The sequence below is a fragment of the Silurus meridionalis genome, chromosome 24 (assembly GCF_014805685.1).
Source record: "Silurus meridionalis isolate SWU-2019-XX chromosome 24, ASM1480568v1, whole genome shotgun sequence".
Classification (NCBI taxonomy): Eukaryota; Metazoa; Chordata; class Actinopteri; order Siluriformes; family Siluridae; genus Silurus; species Silurus meridionalis.
The window spans coordinates 14,309,772-14,332,581 of NC_060907.1; the positions used below are offsets into that span (position 1 = coordinate 14,309,772).

Here is a 22,810-nt window from a genome sequence, read left to right on the forward strand (position 1 = left end):
GCTGTATAATAATTAAATGATATATGCAGAAATGAAATAACCCCGCCATAAGGTTTGTACAAACCAGTGCATTCTTAAAATGGGGAGGTTTGTATTAGCAGGGCATCCTGTGTAAAACATGCCGTCAAATATGTGGATCACAAAACTAAATTCATACCGGATCAGTCGAGGCACTGGTTATCAACGACTGCCACAGGTATTGTTAGCCAACAGGGTACCGGTGGAAATTGAGCTACTTTTGGCAAAAGGAGGAGAAGCAGAGGGGGAAGATGTCTACAGAGACAGCAGGAAAAGGAGCAGTGTAGGAAAGTGGAGGTTTGGGTGGGCACTTTAATATTGGTACTATGACTGGTAAAGGGAGAGAGGTCGCTTATATGATGGAGAGGAGAAAGGTAGATATGTTGTGTGTTCAAGAGACCAATGAGACCAGGTGGAAAGGGAGTAAGGCTAAGAACATTGGATGGGGGTTTAAACTGTTCTATAATGGTGTGGATGGAAAGAGAAATGGTGTAGGGGTGATCCTGAAAGAAGAGTACAGTAAGAGTGTAGTGGAGGTGAAGAGAGTTTCTGATAGAGTGATGAACGTGAAGCTGGAAGTTGAAAAGGTAATGATAAATGTCATCAGTGGCTATGCTCCACAAGTGGGTTGTGAGATGGAGGATAAAGAAAGATTCTGGTGTTAGATGAAGTGGTGGACAGTGTATCATGAAATAAAAGATTGATGATTGGGGCAGACTTTAATGGGCATGTAGATGAAGGGAACAGATGTGATGAGGAGATGATGGGTAGGTATGGTTTTAAGGAGAGGAATGTGGAAGGGCAGATAGTGGTAGATTTTGCTAAAATGATGGAAATGGCAGTGGTGAACACTTACAGTATTTTAAGAAGAAGAAGGAGCATAGGGTGACATAAGAGTGGGTGAAGGTGCACATAGGTGAACTCTGTTCTATGTAGGAGATGCAACCTAAAGGAGACTGGAGACTGCAAGGTGTTGGCAGGGGATAGTTTAGTTTTAGATAGTTAACAGCATCGGATGGTGGTTTGTAGGGTGGCTTAAGATCTGAAGAAGAGGAGGAGAGTGAGGACTGAAAAAAGAATAAGATGGTTGAAACTGAAGGAGGAAGACTGTAGTGTGAGGTTCAGGGAAGAGGTCAGACAGTGGCTCAGAGGTGGTAAAGAGGTGCTGGATGATTGGGCAACTACTGCAGGAGTGATAATGGAGACAGCTAAAAAGGTACTTGGTGTGACATCTGGAAATAGAAAGAAACACAAAGAGACGTGGTGGTGGAATTAGAAAGTGCAGGAAAGCATAAGGAGAACGACGTTGGCGAAACAGAATTGGGATAGACAGAGTGATGTGAAAAGTAGGCAGGAGTACAAGGAGATGCGGTAGCAGGTGAAAAGGGATGTGGCAAAAGCCAAGGAAAAGGCATATGAGGAGCTGTATGAGAAGTTGGACACTAAGGAAGGAGAAAAGGATTTATACCTATTGGCCAGGCAGAGGGACAGAGCTGGGAAGGATGTGCTACAAGTTAGAGCAGTAAAGGATAGAGATGGAAATGTGTTGACTAGTGAGGAGAGTCTGTTGAGAAGATGGAGGGAGTATTTTAAGAAGCTGATTAATGAGGAAAATGAGAGAGAAAGGAGGTTGGATGATGTGAAAATGAAAGACTGGGGTCAGGTTTTAGACTCTGATAGTGAAAAAGGAAGTCACCAAATAAGGAAAAAAAGGAAGGACATAAGGTAATGATGATATTTGATTCTGAAAATACATTTTCAGACACCAAATACAAGAGCTGAAAAGTGATTTTGAGTTGTTCCCTGTGTCCCCTGTAGTTGACTAATGCTCTTTTCAATTTAGAAGCAGATACTGATGTGTAAAATTGCCATATAAATTGACATCATCTATAACTTATTATCTTTTTGAGCAATCTCAACTTTGATGATTGATAGTAAAGCTCAAAGTGTCTTCTTTTCAAAGATATTTAAATTGTGTATGTAGCCCACTTTTATCAGGAACCGTTAACATCTAAATTTAGGTTAATTTGAAAAAAAGCTTTTAGGGATTAAACTGTAAATTCCAAAAGCAGTGGTGAAGTCTAATAGGTTAATACATATTTTCTGTAAATCAACACTAAGGTCTGCAAAATGCTTGGCATAAAAATACGTCTTTGTGCCCCATACCACCCTCAGACCAACGGATTAGTGGAGAGGCACTTTACAGAGGTAAAAAATGCATCCTCAACAGTTAATATCCATAATACAGAAGAACATTTCTATTTGTTTTTAAATACATGATACCTGTTTAAAGTTTGGAAACACCTAGTCTTTCATTTTATTTTTCAGATCAATGCATGTTCCTTTTGCAACAAAAGAGGTGAACGACACAAACACAAAAGAATTGGACAGTGAATCGCTGAAAGCATGTTCTGTGGAAGGAGTCCAAATGTGAGATTTTTGTCTCTAACAGATGTATGTTAGGGTATTTAATTATAGCGGACTGTCTCACTTTCATAGTCAAACATGGAAGTGGAAACTTAATGGATTAGGGTTTGGAACATGTTAGGTTGGGGATACCAAGGTACATTTTCATATTTTAATACCATGCAATTCCATCTGGACTGCGGCTCATTGGAACCGACTTCACCGTACAACATGACGATAAGCCAAAGCGTACGGCCAAGCTCTGTAAGCATTTTTTTAGAGAGCAAACAGTTGGCTGGAATGTTATCTATCATGGCCTGTCTGGTTACCACACCTAAATCCTTTTGAACTGCTCTGGGATGAACTGGATCACACTAAAGAAATTTCCAACTTGTGAAAAACAACACTTTGGCAAGTTTTACAGAAGGCACGGTAAAGTATTTCAGCTGAAGGTTTTTTAGAAACTAATTATCCAGATGCAGAGAGGGTGGAAAGCTTCTTCATGCTAAGAAAAGATTTTTCAATGAAAAAACAATGGAACATTTTCATGGATAATTGAGACAAGAAAAAACAAATTCAGCAACAAAACAAAGACCCCAGTCAGAAATAAAAGACTTAGGTGCAGAATCCAAGGTTGTGATGTCAAAGAATCAGGCATTATTGCTGCAGAAACAAAGACAGTTCTTTCCAGGAAGTGTCCAAAGTCACAGCAAAAATACACTTTTTATATACTTTTCTTACAGTCTGCTGGGCTCTGCAGCGAAAGCTGGCCCATGTGGTCCAATCCAACATATGAAATCCACATGAAAGATGGAGATGGATGATCCGCTGTGGCGACCCCTAATGGGAGCAGCCGAAAGAAGAAGAAGAAGAATGTATTATGCATACTATATTATGCCTGGTAGGTGTACATCATTTATAAAGAATATAGAATATTGTATGGAAATTGGATAAAATAGTTGTCATTATTAAAATGTTTCCAAAGGTTGATGGTTCCTTTGATAATGACTGTGAACAGGAAATGGTGGCTATTGACATTTAGTGCCATAATAAAATTATGGACATTGTTGATATTGATGTGGAAAAAACCACACACCAGAATAAAAGAAGGCTAACAAATAGGGCCTAAAATAGCGGGCAAAAAAGTGTTGATCTTGTGGATTCAGATGGACGGTCTTAGTCTTAGTGAATATTATGAGGCTCTTGTATTTTACACAAGTTTTAAATTTGAAATTTCTTTCCACATGGAAACAGATATTATATACAGGTTTTATACACTATATTGCCAAAGGTTTGTGGACACCTGGTACCATAAGTAGGGTATGTGCATTTTGATTCCAAATGTGGAATTTGTGCTCATTCAGACACAAGGGTGTTAGTAAAGTCAGGTATGTAGGTGAGGTGAGGAGGCCTGTGGTGCAGTCATCATTCACATTCATCCCAAAGTTGTTCAGTAGGTTTGGCTTCCACCTGAACTCTTGCTAAGCATATCTTCACTACATAAGAGAAAAAATTTAATTTTTTGTCACACAAAGGCATACGAGATGAATGGGGAGGCAACAAGTCACATGTCCTTCTTTCAAAAATAGGGCTATATAAACTTTTTTATTGGGACATTGCCAGAACTGCTCCCAATCAAGAGCTTGAGAGTGAGGTGAGCTGAATTTAATGACAGAATTGTATACTTGCGCTAAATCTAAGATTTATCTAAGGTAATGCTATCCTTACTTATTAACATTTATATACTCATTATTTACCTGCCTCAGGTGATCAATTCCTATATGGCCCACACAGTAAAAACAAACAATCAGAGACAAGACAAAAAGTCACTTCCCATCGATTTATTTAAAATGATTTAAGGTAGGCATGGTTATTTCTCTTGTAAAGCTTTTTTAAATGGATTGTATTAAATGGTTTTGTAAATGATTTTTTTTTTAGTATAATCCAACAAAATACAATGTAATATGTAATGGAATCATCCTTGTATATACACTTTTTTTTCTCATATATATCTTTATATGTTTTATGTTTTATATAGTTTATACTCTTTATTTATCTGCCTTTTTTTTTCTTGGTTTATTTTTCACCCCATCCTATTCCCTCATGCCAGACCATCGTAAAAGCATTTGCATGTCGTACTCTGTATGTATGTGTTTGTGACAAATTTGATTTGATTTGATTTGAATATTGGGAGCTGTCTCTGATCCCGGTCACTGGACATTGGCTGTAAGATGACTGCTCTTTTTTTGCTGACCTTTGATAAGAATTTCAATACTACCAATAAAATATATGAATAATCACAATTTCTATAGGCAATATTTCCTTCTGAAAGAAGAAGCCTTCGTTTGGATCCCCTGGGAAATAATTCTGAACAAACTCCAACAATGTTTGGAGTCCACAAGGTAACTGCTGAATCCATATACACAGACCAGGCATAACAATTACATTGTAACATTGTCATCGATGAATGAATTACACTGAATATCTCTTCACTGTGACAATTGTTTGTGGGTGGGATATATTAGGCATAAAATGAAAATTTTTCCACAAAATTGTGATGGCTAGACAACTGAGTCAAAGCATCTCCAAAACTGCAGCTCTTGTGGGGTTTCCTGGTTTGCAGTGGTCGTATCTATCAAAAGTGGTCCAAAGAAGGAACAGTGGTGAACTGGCGACAGGCTCATAGGTGCCCAATTCTCGTTGGCTCCTTGATTAAAGACTGGCCTGTGTGGTCTGATCCATACCGTAGCTCAAATTGCTGAAGAAGTTCATGCTGTTAATGATCGATGGGTCATGACTGTTTCAGCAAAAGGGGGACCAATATGGGGGACCAATATGTGGCCTTCATCAGAAAACAAGGCTGCCAATTATCCAGGTGGACAGCCAGCACAGAGGAACACAGTTTGCAGAAAGATGTCACCTCATGTAGGATATTTGTCCTGAAAGTAATTTTATGTTTTTGTCATTTAATTTGTCGTTTCAGTCATTCTATGCCTACTTTATTATGCATGTAACGTATTTCAAAACGAAATTCTTTGGTTTCTATTGTATTAACAGTTTGGTGGTCTATATTTTAAATATCTTCCAAGCTTCTAATAAATCAGTTACAAACTTGCCATATTAGTATGTATAGAAACTACTAACATTTGCTAACAAGACTGAATCAGTGAATTAGTATTGAAGACAGATTGCCATGACCCTGCTAAATTAAACTGGTATTTTTGTTCAAGACTATGGTTTTAACTTATGTAATGCATTATTTAAATGATTAACACATGCATGCAATTATTGACAAATTGTATTGTTTTGAATGGTGACTAAATGACCTTACTAAGCTTTGGTAAAATGCTGTTAATATAAGGCAGTTCATGACAGTGTTCTGATCATTCTAAACCTCTTGTACATGGCACCTGTTTTAAAATAGAATATTCTGTATGTGGATCCCAGCCCAGATGTTTCAGATATTCACTTCATAATGTTTGCTTTGTTGTTACAGATTCAATGTGACGTGTGTGACTGTTGGTTCCATATGCAGTGGTGAGGAGCATGATCCTATCAAGTCTGACAGCTGTGGCAATATTTTGATTCTTATCCTTTCCCTTGTTATTATTAAATAAAGTTACCATTAAAACAAATAAGTTGTAAAAAAAATTTATTTTTATGATAAACATAATTTTTAGCACATATTAGAAATATATGAAAAACTTAAATTTATTGTATTTATTTCTTTACATGTATATTACAGTATACAATAGTATTAAATGGGATTTATGTTTTACATTTGTGTACTAAATTATTGTTAACAACTTATTGTTGTTAATTATATATATATATATATATATATATATATATATATATATATATATATATATATATATATATATATATATATATATATATATATATATATATATATATATATATATATATATATATATATATATATATATATATGTATATGTATATATATATATATATATATATATATATATATATATATATATATATATATATATATATATATATATATATATACAGTTAAAAGTTTGAAGCATCTGCAAAAGCATTTAAATAGCTTAGTTTTTTTAACTACTGAAAATGACCCTTTTCTGAACAGTTATCCATCTGTTGCTCTGCAGCACGACAGCAGACTGTTCTCCAAGCGCGTTCAAGGTAACGTGCACGGCGCTACTAGGCGCGTTCTCGCGCCAACATTGAATGGGAAGTGAACGATAATATTTGAATTTACGCTGTTTGCGTGGCGAACTTCTCTAGATGGTCTATCTTAAGCTGCATTTTTAGCAACAGCGCCCTCTAGGGTCAAAAGATACGAATGTCACAGAAACGTGTAACACCTGCACTGTTAATTCTGAGTAGTGAGCAGGTTGAGAAGAGCCTGGAGAGGTGGAGATATGCGCTGGAGAAAAGGGGAATGAAAGTCAGTAGGAGTAAGACAGAGCATATGTGTGTGAATGAGATAGAGGGCAGTGGAGTGGTGCAGTTGCAGGGAGAAGAGGTGGAGAAGGTGGAGGAGTTTAGGTACCTGGGGTCAACAGTGTAATGTAATGGAGAGTGTTTTAGAGAAGTAAAGAAAAGAGTGCAGACAGAGTGGAGTGGGTGGAGAAGAGTGATAGTTTATAGGACTGTGGTGAGACCTGCGATGTTGTATGGTTTAGAGACAGTGGCATTGAGTAAAAGACAGAAGGTGGAGCTGGAGGTAGCAGAGCTGAAGATGTTGAGATTTTCTTTGGGAGTGACGACGATAGACAGGATTAGAAATTAGTTTATTTGTGGGACAGTGCATGTAGGACGTTTTGGAGACAAGGTGAGGGAGGCGAGATTGAGATGGTTTGGAAATGTGCAGAGGAAGGACATGGGGTATATTGGTAGGAGAATGCTGAGGATGGAGCCACCATGAAGGAGGAATAAAGGAAGACCAAGGAGGAGGTTTATGGATGTGGTAAGGGAAGACATGCAGGTAGTTAGGTTGAAAGAGGCAGATGTAGAGTACAGGGGGTATGGAGATGGATTATCCGCTGTGGCAACCCCTAATGGTAGCAGCCGAAAGAATAAGAAGATGTAGGAAGTTTGGGAGACAAGGTGAGGGAGGATAGTTTGAGATGGTTTGGACATGTGCAGAGGAGGGACATTGGGTAGAAGAATGCTAAAGATGGAGCCGCCAGGAAGTAGAAAAAGAGGAAGGCCAAGGAGGAGATTTATGGATGTGGTGAGGGAAGACATGTAAATAGTTGGTTTGAAAGAGGACAGGGTTTTAAGGAGACGGATAATCCGCTGTGGGAGCATCCGAAAGAAGAAGAAAAAGAAGAAGAAAGAAGATGAAGAAGAAGAAGAAGAAGAAGAAAAAGAAGAAGAAGAAGATTCATGGGAAAAATATTTAATCGGTGATTCAAATAGAATTTCAAGAACGCCATGTACTCCTACTGTCCTGTAGATGGTGCCAAAGTTCAACTTTCAACTTTCAGATTACCGGAAATATAAAATGCGTTTGAAATCCTGCGCATGCGCATTGTAGACCAGCTCGGTCGTTTCCATTGTAACATTAGACAGGAACAGGAGGCAGATCAATTTGCTTCGGGTTGTATTCCGCGTTAAACTGGTTTGTATTCACCCTCATAGAGTGTAAGTGAAATGGCAAACCGAAACCTCAAACATGTAAACATTCAGAACAGCTCTCCATCCCCGAAGCCCCAAAATCCCACTCGCAGCACGGACTCTCCGTCCACCGAGCGCCCGCAGAAGATGGAGGGAGCGACGCCATCGCCGAAAGTCACAAGCCCTCAGCCAGAGCCAGAAGGTAGCAGCGAGCCTCGGGAAATGACTTTGGACCTGAAGAGCTTCAGGAAACCGGGAGAGAAAACGTTTACGCAGAGGTGCAGACTGTTTGTGGGCAATCTTCCGACTGATATTACCGAGGATGACTTCCGAAAGCTGTTCGCCAAATACGGCGAGGCCAACGAGGTGTTCATTAACCGGGACCGAGGATTCGGGTTCATTCGCCTGGTAAGCATATAACTGTTTATAACCCATATTACCATCTTTATCTCTTTTTGTTTAAAACATTTATCTAATAACTAATTTCCTGCACGAGCATACACCTGTTACAAAAACAAACAATGCATCAGAAGAGTTATATTCATATAACACGTCTATTCACGTTCATATCGCTGTAATAATGTGTTATAATAATCGCAGGCCTACATGGGCACCAAACTCTCTTTGTTTGTCCCTCATAACAACTTTAGTTTTTTTTTATTTTTAATATCATGTTGTATCTGTTTTCTAATCCCTGCTCATCTTTCATTTCTCCATCAACTACCATGTATTTATTTTATTTTTATTATTATTTTTTGATCACTGTTACAATGGGTTGTTTATGCAAATTGACTAGCAACGAGGAACACCTGGGAATCAATATAAATCCTGTATTCGGATTGTATTATTGGAATATAAATGCTAAAACAATCACTGTCCGGGAAAAGGATGGCCAGATTCGGACTTCTGATCAGAAGGTTGTGAGTTCAAATCCCATACACCACTTATCCGGCTCTTGAGCACGGCCCTTAAACATCAACACCTCATTTGGTGTAAAAATAAAGGAGGTCATTGTAGGTGACTCTGGACGATATAAAGGCAAAATGATCTAAATGTTTCTATTGTTCCGGCTTTTATACATCTTTTTATTAAAGATTTGTTTCTGGTCCGATATTCAACAGCTGTTCTTCGCTTATCCGAGTGCTCAAAGATCATAGATGGATACAACTTTATTGCCATTGCATAGGTACACAGCAACCAAATGCAGTTTAACATCCACCAGAGAATAATTATATATAAGATCTATAAGTCAAATTGAACGTTTAGAATATGTGCAAGACGTGTGCGACACATTATATATACAGAAATATGGCATATATGTATTTACATTAAATGTACAGTGGTGCAAAAGTTATACACAGTGTATGTTAAAATGGTATACAGATATAGAAGATAGTCTGCGAATTTACAATTATTTAAAGTTATAATTGTTCAAAAATGGGATTCTCTGGTGCTCTAGTGATTAGGATGCGGCGCTCTCACCGCTGAGGCCCGGGTTCGTTCCTCGGTCAGGGAACCAACCCCAGCCACTCTCAGTGCCGGTCCAAAGCCCGGATAAATTGGGGAGGGTTGCGTTAGGAAAACGGCGTAAAAACGTGTCAAATCAAACATGCGGATGATCCGCTGTGGCGACCCCTAATGGGAGAAGCCGAAAGAAAGGGTTTTTTTTTTATAGTTTTTAATTTTTAGTAGTTTTTTTATAATAGTTTTTTTTATAACAGTTATTCAGGGTAAGAGCTCTATATCTGAGTGTCATAAATTATCTCCAAATAACTATATGAAGAAAAGTTTGTGGACACTTGTGCTTTTTGCACATCCCATTCCACATTTAGTCCCCATTTGTTATTCAGATAACCTCCACTTTTCTGGCAAGATGTTCCACTAAATTTTGGACGGTGCTTGTGGAGATTTGTGCTTAGCCAACAAGAGTGAGAGAAAAGTCAGGTACTGATGTAGGATGGCAAAAGTACACACATCCTTCACTAAAGTAGAAGAACAGATACACACGTTAAAAAACCCCTCTAGTTAAAGCTGAAGTTCTGACTAAAATGTTTTTACTCTGAGATGTACTCAAGTAACAAGTAGCCACTACTACCTGTTTTTAGTCTCACGCTGGTGACTGGACCTCACATTATATTAATATCAATAACAATCATCACTTCTATGAGTTTCATCCATTTTGGATTAAGACTGTAAAATAACATAAAGGGTGGAAAAGTGGTTTTGGACGCAGCCCCTGTTGTATCTTACTGAGTTCATCTAGACATTGTCACTTTATAGATGTAATAGTGTACAGTATTTGCAGAAATTCAGACACAAAATAAATAATGTATCAAACTCATTTAATTAGCAATAATAATAAAAATGAACAGTGTTCTGCCCTGTAATTAATTAAAAAACATTTATACGGGTATTTACTTTGTTATTGGATGTACTGTAGCAGTCAGTACTTGATGAAAGTGAAGGTAAATTGTTAGTGAGAACAGTTTCGAATGATATTCCTAACGTTCCTGAACATTTCGGTCCTGCGAATTTGAACATAATCCTAACATAATCCTGCAGGTGATATATTTCCATGTAAGGTTTTTGAACTTGCTGCGTTGGTATTGCTTTCCCCTGTATGGTTTGGTCATGACCAGTTCTGTCCTTTATGGGTCACCAATTTAAAGCGGAAGCTGTACCTAATCAATTTTACATGTGAAATGTGTTCACAAGCCTGCATTTCATTTCAGAGAAATCCCAAAATGTTGAGGTGGCAGTCGACTGGTATGAGACCTAGTTTACTTGTGCAGCAGTCTGAGGAAACCCCATCAGCTGCAGCCCAATTCTGTCATTAGACAACATTTTGGAACTCTAAGTATATTGATGGAAATAATATCCTCCTGTAGTCTTGCAGCATTATGATTACTGTAAGATGTAGATCTGGGCCAGGATTATTGGACTAAGTTATGGCATAAGTTAGCGACATATTGTGGCAATAAATAAAACAATCTCCCACCTTATGCATCCAGCCAAACCCTACTGTATAGTTTTAATGCATGCACCAAAAAGTGTGTCTCTTCTTTGCGCCCTTAGATTTAAGGTTTGGAGTTAATGCGTTTGGGTGTAGTTGTCATTCACCTGTAGGAGTGTTCCAGGTTATAACTACACAAAGACCCAATAATGCTTACTGCTCGAACTCTGGTTTGCTCAACCAGCCAGTAGTTTGTGTATTCTGTGTTTCCTGCACTGCTCTAAAAACGGAATAGTTGGCATCTTTTTACTTTTGTGTTGGCATGATTGAGCTTATCCCCAACCTTTCAGCAATTTTTTTTTGAAGGTAGGGGTTGCCAGAAAACTTATTTTGCAGGGATTTTTTTAAAAGCTGGTCTCAACTAAACACAAAATTGCAGCTTTTGGAAATCTAAACGAACACAATCTTCCATTAGCAAAGTCAATAACATTACACATTTTGTGCTTTTTTTAAATAATTTAAAATCATTGATTAAAATTTTGTTTACCTTTCCCTTTGGATGAGTCGATGATTTGGTAAGAAAGTCAAAATATTCGAGATAAAATGAGAATGTGGCCTTTCTAAACAGATTGTGCTGATGTGTTTTTACGTGTTTGTTTAATAGCCGTTTTTCCTGCGTGTTTCATTTTTATCGGCCATTTGCTTTATTTGTCATTTATTATTTATTTTTCCAAAGGAAACAAGGACATTAGCAGAGATTGCAAAAGCAGAGCTGGATGGGACAGTGCTGAGGAACAGGCCAATTCGTATCCGCTTTGCCACACATGGAGCTGCCCTCACAGTTCGCAACCTTTCACCAGTTGTTACCAATGAGCTTCTGGAGCAGGCATTTTCACAGTTTGGACCAGTGGAGAGGGCAGTTGTGGTAGTAGATGATCGTGGCAGACCTACAGGTAAAGGTATTTTGGAGTTTGCCAATAAGCCTGCTGCCCGAAAGGCTCTTGACCGTTGTGCTGATGGAGCTCTTTTACTGACTACGTAAGTCCTTTAAGATTCAGATCATTCTTATTTGGTGGTGTCTATCAAAATGACTATCACTATGACGACCTTTCATTTTTCTTTCTGGTTTGGCCTTTCAGGTCTCCACGGCCAGTTATTGTTGAACCAACGGAGCAGTTTGATGATGAAGATGGTCTTTCAGAAAAACTATTGCAAAAGACAGCACAATATCATAAGTATGTTGTTGGTAATATGAACTATTCGATTTGTTCATATATCAAATGTTAGACTATGGAGCAAATGAGAACAAATAAGGATTTTATTTTCTATAAACCGTTCCTTCATCTACTGTGGACTGTAGGGAACGAGAGCAGCCTCCACGCTTTGCCCAGCCAGGCACCTTTGAATTTGAGTACTCTTCACGTTGGAAGGCGCTCGATGAGATGGAGAAACAGCAACGTGGTCAAGTGAGCAGGAATATCCAAGAGGCTAAGGAGAAACTGGAAGCTGAGATGGAGACTGCAAAACATGAGCACCAGCTCATGATGATGAGACAAGGTATTGTTGCAGTAGAATTTTGCCTCTTAAGTAACCGTTGTAATATACCACAGTAATGCATTTTGGTGGATTTCTGCACCAGATCTTATGCGTCGTCAAGAAGAGTTGCGGCGACTGGAGGAACTGAGAAACCAGGAGCTGCAGAAGCGCAAACAGATGGAGATGAGGTACAAATAACAAGCAATTCTAAATGTATTAAGTTACAGTGAAGCTATTCACTCCTTCACTCAAGTCATTATATGCAACGAATAACATTTAAGTGATAATCATTTATATATACAGTATCTCACAAAAGTGAGGAATTTCAATTTCACCATTTTAGTAGATCTTAGTAGTCAATGTGCAGCTTGTATAGAAGTGTAGATTTACTTTCCTCAGAAAATAACTCAACATAGAGCCATTATTGTCTAAATAGCTGGCAGCAAAAGTGGGTACCCCTAAGTGATAACAGCTGTGGATCATTTAACTGTGCAAAAGCCACATGTTTTATTCATCATGTTAATGTTTTCCTCTTACAGGACCATACAAATCTGAGTATCTTGTATTAAAACAGTTACAATGTGGTGCTTTAAGTACAATTCTCTCATACTGACCACTGGATGTTCAACATAGAACCTCATGGTAAAGAGTCTCTGAGGATTTGAAAATAAAATTGTTGCTTTTTGCAAAGATGCCTCGGCTATAAGAAGATCAGGAACACCCTGAAACTGAGTTACAGTACAGTGGTCAGGGTCATACAGAGCTTTTCCAAGACTGGTTCCGAACGGTTCAGACATTCTGAAGCAGTACATGATGCCCTCAATTCAGAAAATGAGCCGAATGGCAATTTTAAAACAAAATAATGATCCGAAACACGCCGCCAAAATGACAACTGCGTTGCTGAGGAAGCTAAAGGTGAATGTGATTGAATGACCAAGTATTTCTTCAGACCTGAATCTTATTGAGCACCTGTTGGGCATCCTCAAGCAGAAGGTGGAGAAGCACCATGTGTGTAACATCCAGTAGCTTTGTGATGTCATTATGGAGAAGTGGAAGAGGATCCCAGCAACAACCTGTGCAGCTGTGGTGAATTTCATGCCCAGGAGGATTAAGGCAGTGCTGGATAACAATAATGTTCACACAAAATATTGACACTTTCAACAGATTTGACATGTTTACTTAGGGTGGACTCACATTTGTTGGCAGCTATTTTGACAATAATGGCTGTATGTTAAGTTACTTTCAGCATACAGTAAATCTGTACTGATAAACAAGCTGCACATTGACTACTCTAAAATATACAATATATATGTTTCATTTCTATAGTATTGTCCCTTATATACTAAAGACAACATACTAAAATGGTTGCTGAAAAGTAGTGCACTGTCTTTCTGTCAGTTCTGGTTTATCACAATGATCCTGAATACTTTCTACATTTTCACCTGCTGATTTTTAGGCACGAGGAAGAGAGGCGGAGACGCGAAGAGGAAATGATGCGCCACAGGGACCCAGATGACATGAGACGACAGCCCGATGCTTTTAAACCTGCTTTTATGGATAGCGTGAGTAACAAACATGTTCAATTTTATCAAACAAAATGGTGTTCAGAGACCTGGCACATGTCATCTGCCATTGCAGTAGCACTTTAATGTGGCTAGGGTTTAAGATTATGGCAGTGTTAGAGATTAAGGGGTAATGCCTGTTAAACATTCTTCCCATATGTATCCTCATACTAACCTAAATGATCTACAGCTATAATAAATAATTGTGAAATATTTGAGTGCATCAAAGGCTCCAGCTAACAACCTGAGATTCTAACTCTGTAATGAAAACTTTACAAATGTGATGGTCTTACATTCTGTTACAAACATTTCTATACAAATGCTGCGGTATGCTTTAAAATTTAATCTGTCCATTACATCTGTAGTGCCTTCAAGTACAGTTTCAAAATGTTTCCTAGTATTGATGAGGCTTCTGCCTACAATCCTATTTTTATTCACCTTTTACACAAAATAAAGACTTTGCATGCTTTGCAGTGACTGTTGACACTTTGGTTGCCACCCAGAGCAATTATGTCTGGTTAGTAAATATATAATGGCTTTATTGACCATATAATTATTATGAACACGTATTTTGTGGTGTGAAAGGGAACATAGGAACGTATTAAGATGAGCTACTGTGTTGCTCACACTGCATCCAGTGTAAAAGAGTTAATAGTCTCTCCAAACATGAATTATTTATGACCTAGCTAACAGTAGTCTACTTAGCGATCAGTCGCACAAATTTGGTGTTCCTTAATGTTGAAAACTCCTATTAGCTCATATATTTTAAGTGTTTTTTTTTTTTTTTTTTTAAACTTGATAATGATGAGATTATGACCTCCTGCAAACAGAAACACATTTCACATATACATCATGGAAGGTGTTTGTCTTTAAAAAAAAAAAAATTTTCGAGTTGTAATGGTATTCACACTATGAAATTGCACAGTGTACACGGTTAAGGAGCTTTACTAATTAGAATATGAAACATTCTAGTGATGGCACTACATGAGTATTACATACAATGTTGGTGGCATCATTTTAGCAATGCTTTTATATGTGGAAGCATGTGAGGAAAATGTACATTCAGGGTCAAATAGCTTCCGTTTCTCATCATTTTTCAACAGTGTATGAGTTGGAGCAGTACAGCACACATAAAAAGAAAATCTTGAAACTAGGCATCCATCAAAACAGGTGCATTATTTATTGTTTTGTTTGAGTAGGTAGGTGTTAGTCTATGCTGCAACAGTCAGAAATCCTCAAAAGGTGTTTGATACCTTGGAGGGTAAGGATCTTGTATTTCATGTGTCTTATCATATTTGAAATACATGAAAATGTATTTTAGAAGGACTTTGCAATGCCTGCAGGTTTATAGACCACGTGTGTAAGTGAATTAGTGAATGAGGTACAATACATTTTTTTTGTTTGTATGCCACTACCATAATCCTATTAATGTTATTTTAATTAAATGTGCGATGGACATTCTTTTTTGAACTGCAAGATGTTTCTTAACCGTTTTATAGTATTGTGTAATTTTAATACAGTCTGGTTGCTACTCTGACAAATTTTGTATAATGTTATACTCAGTCCTGCAGAAGTTTATTGACTGAAAAATTTGAAAACCATTCAGATCATGTGTCTATATGGAGATGGAGAGAGTGTACATTTCTAACACGAGGTCAGCATCTGTAGCTCTGGATTTCCCCAAAACATGGGCATATACTATAAATAATGCTGACACTATTTAATTACTGCTTGAATCACTATGATGATTTATATTTTTTTTAGATGAAAATGTATTCGAAATAGCTTTGGTGTGACTCTTATATACTCGGGGTATCCATGACTACTTTTAAAGTTGTGATATTTTAATATGTTGTCAGTCATTGCTCAATATGAGGAAGAACTAAAATGTGTCATGCTTGTGTTTTATCAGATTTAGTCATTTTTCTTGCCACTTATTGTCATGATCAGTGTTGTGCTCGTTACTAAAAAGTAGTAACTAGTTACAGTTACTCGTTACTTCATTCAAAAAGTAACTCCGTTACTTTGTTGATTACTTACACCAAAAAGTAATGCGTTACTGTTAAAAGTAACTTTTTAGTTACTTTTTTAAAGAACCTTCTTTAATGTTCCCATTAATGCCCTTTTATGCGTTATGATCTATACAAACACAAAACTGACTTAAACACAAAGTAATTTTTAAACACTATTTTATTAAAGTCAGACCAGCACAAACTGAATATATCACAAGGATTTCTGAAATAAATAACAAAACAAGCTGAATAATATATTCACAATCAAAAACTAAAGTGGCTTCTGCTGTTGTGTTGAGCTCTTAAACATGTTCCTTTCACAGCTGAAGTATGAAAAACTATCAACAATGTAGAACAGAACAGAGGGTTAGCTCCTAGCTTCTAGCTCCTCAGGCATGGAGGCCCTGGAGGTGTTTCAACAGATTGGAGTTGCTGTTTATCGCAGTAAAAACGAGCTTCAAACCAGAAAGACACAGCTTACATTTGACTTGAAAGTTTTTGTCTTTATACTCAACTAAAGTGAAATAATGAGCATATTTCCACTTTGAGAAACTCGTCTTGCTCTCCCTCGACTCGCCATTACTGCCGCACAGACCTGAATAAACGGAGACAAAGTTATGTTATGGAGACGAATGATCCACTGTGGCAACCCCTAATGGGAGAAGACGATGGATGGATGGATGGATGGATGGATAGATGAATAGATGAATAGATGGATAGATGAATAGATGAATAGGTGGATAGATGGATAGATGAATAGGTGGATAGATGGATAGGTGGATAGATGGATAGATTAATAGGTGGATAGATGGATGGATAGGTGGATGGATGGATAGGTGGATGGATGGATGGATGAATAGGTGGATAGATGGATGGATAGGTGGATAGATGGATGGATAGGTGGATAGATGGATAGATGGATAGATAGATAGGTGGATGGATAGGTGAATAGATAGATAGATAGATAGATAGATAGATAGATAGATAGATAGATAGATAGATAGATAATTTGATAATTTGATGATTTCATTTTTCTCTTGCCAATGCGATATTTAGAAATCCGGGCAGCCAATGATATATGATGCTGATATGTTTGGCCGGTTTTCTTTTTTTCCTCCCCTTTATCTCATAAGTTATTTAATAAGATGTGATGCAGACATTTGTTTAAAAAATAAACATTTATTGAACAACATAAGCCTCTCCAATTACTGCACTTGTTAGCAGGTTTTGGTACCTGTGCCTACCTGTAGCCTAAACTACAGCTGGTTGACTAACAATACAGTCCCAAAAAGTAGCTCTCATTCTCTCTCCTAATGTTATTTTCATTCTCTTTCCAAAGTAGCATCTTATGAAATATGAGATTAAGTACAAATGGTAAGTCAGCCGTCGGGACATGTCAGAGGGTTTTTGAGCCTCGGTCATCTTTAGTATTTTTCCACATCGTTGGCCCTAGTCGGACTGCATAAGCTTTTTTTTTGTTTTTTGGCTAATTCAGGATGTTGAATCAGCAAAGGAGCTTGTCGGCAAGTAAGAGAACTCCGATTGGCTATTTAGCTTAGCAAATGAGCACACACGCTTGTTGTCATTCTTGTTTTTGTCATTCCAAATTAGCAGACATGATTGAAAAAAGCTACACGAATGCGTTAGTAATGATCACAGCAGGTGTAAACGCTGCTTACTTTATATATATTCACATTTCTAGCTCTGCTGCCACCTGCTGGTATTGGAGTGTTATGTTCTCCCACACAAGCATAAAATGTTCATGCACGGTTTGGTGTTACCAGATGCGCCTGCCTAATAACCTGGCTATTTTGCAGCACAATCGGCTGATGCCAATGAATTAAAAACTGCCAAAAATCGGCCCAGATCAATCAGCCGGCCGATCAATCGGTCGACCTCTAGTATTCCCACATTCCCTACAATTTTTTTCTGGTCTTTCATGCTTGCATTTATAGTATGTAGGTTAGGGTCTGATAGTGACATCCGGTTAAGGACCTGTTACAAAACAGGGATTTGTCTTATTTATAATCACAAAGTGTTAGTTCAAAGCCCTTTTAGTCAGTGACTGTATAGACTCTATATACTATAGAGAGTCAGGGTAAGAACAGATTGATTCATGTTATCTTTGCACCCTGAGAGATTGAAGGCCACAAGATGGTCAGAAGCGATGGATGTGGGCCCAGCGGGTAATGATGGGTTCTTTAGGGCTTTACATCTGAGGCAGGCAGCTACAGAAGGCCAGTGGATTGATTATAGCAGTGGGGTAGTGTTGGAGAATGTGGTAAGATTTAAAATTTGTGCATCTGCATTTTGATTTTCCTTAAGAGATTGGACAATGGAAGGGGGCATGAATGCGAAAAAAAGCAAGAAGTAGTTCGGCCTTCAATTAAAAAGCAAACTATTGTCATTCTGTGCTACGAGTTTAGTAAACATGACTGTATGATGAAAATGGTTTGAGGAACAGGGTTAAGTCAGACAGTAGAGAGGAACAGGAACTAGGGATAGGAGGGTTGATAGGGTACTAAAAGCCGGAAGGATAAAGAGTGGGGAGGTTTCAGTAAATGGGGGAAGTTATGAATAGATTGTGACATGCAGGATATGTGATGGGAAGCATTTACATTTATGAAAGCAGCACGTCTTAGTAAATGTTCGATTTGATTTTACTATCAATATTTTGAATCAATCCGTGTGTTTTCTGTAGGGTTAAGATCTATAATGTGACTGGGCCATTTCAAGCTTCTAAAGCCATTATTGGCATTTATAAAATATAAATTCCTCATCTTGAACTTTCGGCCATTAGCTAGTGGGTTTTGTACCAGAATTGCTTGATATTTGGAGTTTTTTGTTATTTCTCCATAATAATTTTAATTCCTGTGGGTCCACATTTTCTCCACTTTTTGATGATATTTTTTTTTGTGTGTGTTACTCAACCATGTACATGTTGCCTTTGAAATTGTATTGTATTCATTTTGCCTTCTTTTGATCGTTACCTTTCAGCAGTATGAGTCTGAATTGTTTGTCAGCTCCTTATGGACCATTAATTACAGTTAAACGCAAAAGTCGATTTTTATTTGGAGTTTATCGGAATTGTTTCATCAATGGCACATACGTAGGACTTTACTTTGGACATGATGCGTGGCATGAACATGACTACGTCCTCGTTATCATAGGTTTTGTGCGTTTATGCTACCATTGTGTTTTTGTTTTCAATTATTTTACTTGTTGGGATCAGAATATGGAAAGATGGAAAGGTTTCTGCTTCTGACACGATTTATCTTTATTTCTGACTTTACATCACAAAAATATGTAATTTCATTTAAATTGTTTGTTTCAGCGATTATTTTATCGAGCAACTGGTATCGGGGTTTAATAGATTTGATTGAAATTTTATCGTCAAACACAGAAATGGCGAAAAGTGTGAATTAGAGCTGCTGCTATCGATTATTTTAGTAATCGATTATTCTAACAATTATTTAGTTTGATTAATGAAGTAATCAGATAAGGAGTACTTTTGCTTTATTAAAGAGCATTACTAAATAAGAGAGAGAAAATAAGACGGGTCTTTTATAACGACCGAGTAATTTGTTTTTCTTTTTTGAAGATTTTGTATTGCTGAAATTGCATACAAGAAAATCGATGAAAACTAAAACCCATTTAGTGCATTTAATAGATCAAAAACATTAAAATGCAAATATGGCCACCTAGAGTAAGATCTGGGGAAATATTATTTTAGTGAAACTAAACTTGTTTTTTTTATTATTAAATTAGTATCGTGATGTGGCATTCTGACGTTGTTTAGATTGAACCTTTTCACAGTTTTCCTTTTTTTAACATCAAAAACCTGCTGCAGTCTGTCAATGGTCTGGAAAAATTATAAAGCATGATGACCTTGGTAGGATTTCTTTCCGTCCACTGAAAATCAGAACTGACTTCAAGAACTTGCACATGCTCATATTTAAAACATTTACACGAAGGTCATTTTGTCCGGTTCCTGTTTTTAATTCTGCATTATTAGGCTACTCTGTTTGGACATGACATCCTTTTCTGCATCATATTCAACAAATGTAATTTCATGATGTGGTGTGTGAGTTGATTTATCAGTGTGAATATACATTTTAACTGGTGTTTACAGTTTTTGACACGAAAATGTTTTAAAATGGATGAACATTTACGAACGGAAAAATGTGCTGGGGGGGAAAAAAAAACATACAGTGCTCAAGAACTTGTGTGGCTCGTGGTCCATGCCCTCATGCCTCGATTGAACGCATTGTGCATTCACAGTAGTAGCATAACTTAGGATGTCGAAGACTTTTTTCACAAGCATAAATGGTCTTCATACTGTACATTATAATGTCCCTTCACATGTACATCGTTCCTGGCATCTTTTTTTGTTGTTTTTGTTGTCACGTCACAGCTACTTTAACCACACTTAAATATAAAGATATGAGTGACTACTGGTACTGTTCATTTCGGACTGACGCCAATACAGCAACAACAGAGAACAGTAATGGGCAATAGTATGAGTGATGACTGAAAACAGTGACTGATAAGGTCATTATATAATTAACCAAGGACTGTTTATATATTAATAGCACAAAAGCAGACAACACGCTCAGTATACATGGTCATGTTCATATGACGTCATTCGAAACCGAGAACAAACCGGTAGTTGAGAAGACTACTCCATGTCAATGAGTTGAAATTTCAAGTTATGGCTGCATTTTTGTGGCTTTGCTGGTAGGAAAGTTGCTGCCTCACTTCGAACACGGCAACATGTTTCATTCATGAGCATGAAATTAGTTTTGAAGTGGTACCGGAAACCTTGCACTCGCAAACAAATAATACAAGATCTCACTGCAAGCATCTCAATCTTGTGACCTTCCAGAAAGAAACCATTACGTATTGTTGCCTTCAACCAAAACATTACCTTCTCTTAATTGCGGTGCCGATACTGCACTTGTTTAACTGATATAATGTTGTGTAAAAGAAAACAGAATCTCTCAATGTATCTGACCGAACATTCACTCATTGCATGTTATTAAGCGTGGCGATATTTCTGTTGTTGACCACACAATAATCGAATATGATTTTGAAAATGTGAGCACTGTACAATGATGTTTAATGCTTTCTACCGTACCATATATTTTCCACTTGTTTCCAGAAAATTGGGCACAAATGATCACCAGATATTTAATGGAATAGATTTAAACACTATTCGAAAATGGTCAGGCACTCTTATTTAACATGTATGCTGTTTTAAAATGCGTTTGATGTTCATAAATAATGTGATGCCTTCTTTTTTTTTTTTTTTTTTTTTCTTTTCTTGTCAAATTTCCAAGAGGCAGAAGATCTGCAGTGACTGCCATCTCTCATTCTCTCTGAATGTGTGTGTGTTGTGAATGTATGCATTATTAAAATAACAAGGCAGATTAGTTCTACCAATGCTTAATCATTGGTATGTAAATCCTGACCAACACACCAATACAATATGTACTTGTAGTTGTTGAACTTCCCTTTTCAAGACCATGGTTATTCTAAGACTGTGAACATTTCAGCAAGATCAATATTGGTGCCCACCACACCTTGCTTGGTAACCATGTCTTCATGTATTTAGCTGTGAGCACAGGAGCTTTGTCCTGCTGGAACAAGGGCTAGGCCTCTTAGATAATTATGTGCCTCTAATATTTGATTGGCAAAATATTTGCAAAGGCTAATCGTTGGTGTGATTGTCAGGTGTCCACATACTTTTGACCAAATACTGTATATAAAGAGCTTTATTTTTTTTTGCTAATGGACTTGATTGTGTGTGTGTGTGTGTGTGTGTGTGTGTGTGTGTGTGTGTGTGTGTGTGTGTGTGTGTGTGTGTACCTTTTCTATATATTTTTTGTTTGTTGTTCAGTTTTGTATTTTAATATTCATGCTTTGTTTCGTTGTTTGTAAGCTTCATGTGGAAGGCAGCAAATGTATGAACACTGCGTGTATTTCTAACCTCTTTCACAAAAGGTGGAAGACCAGCAGTTAGTCTTTCTCTCTCTCTCTCTCTCTCTCTCTCTCTCTCTCTCTCTCTCTCTCTCTCTCTCTCTCTCGCCCTCCCTCTATTTTCCTCTATTTCTCTCCCTGTTTCTCTCCCACTTTTATACCCCTTTGCATTTCATGACTATACTATTCTAAATTATTGAGCTCACACACACACACACTTTGTTAATCACACATCCTCACATATAGAATGCAACCACACAAACACTATATGGATAAAAGTATTCCAAAACCAGGAATTTGGACATTTTTGAACGCAGTACAAAGTTTACATGAGTTCGAAGACCAAGAGCTCTAGAGCTCTGACCACATACTAATGAACCTGAACCCCTCTGGGAGGAATTGGAACACTGACTGCACCACAGACCTCCTCACTCTACATCAGTACCTGACTTTACTCACATCCTTGTGGCTGATTGAGCACAACTCTTCAAAACACACTTCAAAATCTAGTGGAATATCTTCCCAGATGAGTGGAGGTTATTACAACTGCAACTAAATGTGGAATGGGATGTTCAAACAGCACATTTCAATTTTATGGTCAGGTGTCCACAAACTTTTGAATATGAATATATATGGAGATTCTGTAATTATGTAGTGACATCCCTCTGTAAATAGAAGGAAGGTCACCTCTTTACTCTGCATGCTATTTATAATTATATATATATATATAT

At 37.4% G+C, this 22,810-nt stretch overlaps 1 protein-coding gene across 4 annotated transcripts in view; it reads left to right on the forward strand.

Moving 5' to 3' along the window:
* Window positions 1-7,954: 7,954 nt before the first annotated feature.
* Window positions 7,955-22,810, forward strand: part of pspc1 (paraspeckle component 1) — a 38,764-nt gene continuing 23,908 nt past the window's right edge. For all 4 annotated transcript variants that reach the window (XR_006924140.1, XR_006924141.1, XM_046837487.1 and 1 more), the window contains exons 1-6: window positions 7,955-8,445; window positions 11,727-12,028; window positions 12,130-12,225; window positions 12,351-12,547; window positions 12,630-12,714; window positions 13,983-14,088. Coding sequence is in view for 2 of the 4 variants with exons in the window: in XM_046837487.1 (XP_046693443.1) it covers window positions 8,074-8,445; window positions 11,727-12,028; window positions 12,130-12,225; window positions 12,351-12,547; window positions 12,630-12,714; window positions 13,983-14,088 (1,158 nt within the window). In the remaining 2 variants the exon portion in view is untranslated. The remainder of the gene's footprint in view (window positions 8,446-11,726; window positions 12,029-12,129; window positions 12,226-12,350; window positions 12,548-12,629; window positions 12,715-13,982; window positions 14,089-22,810) is intronic.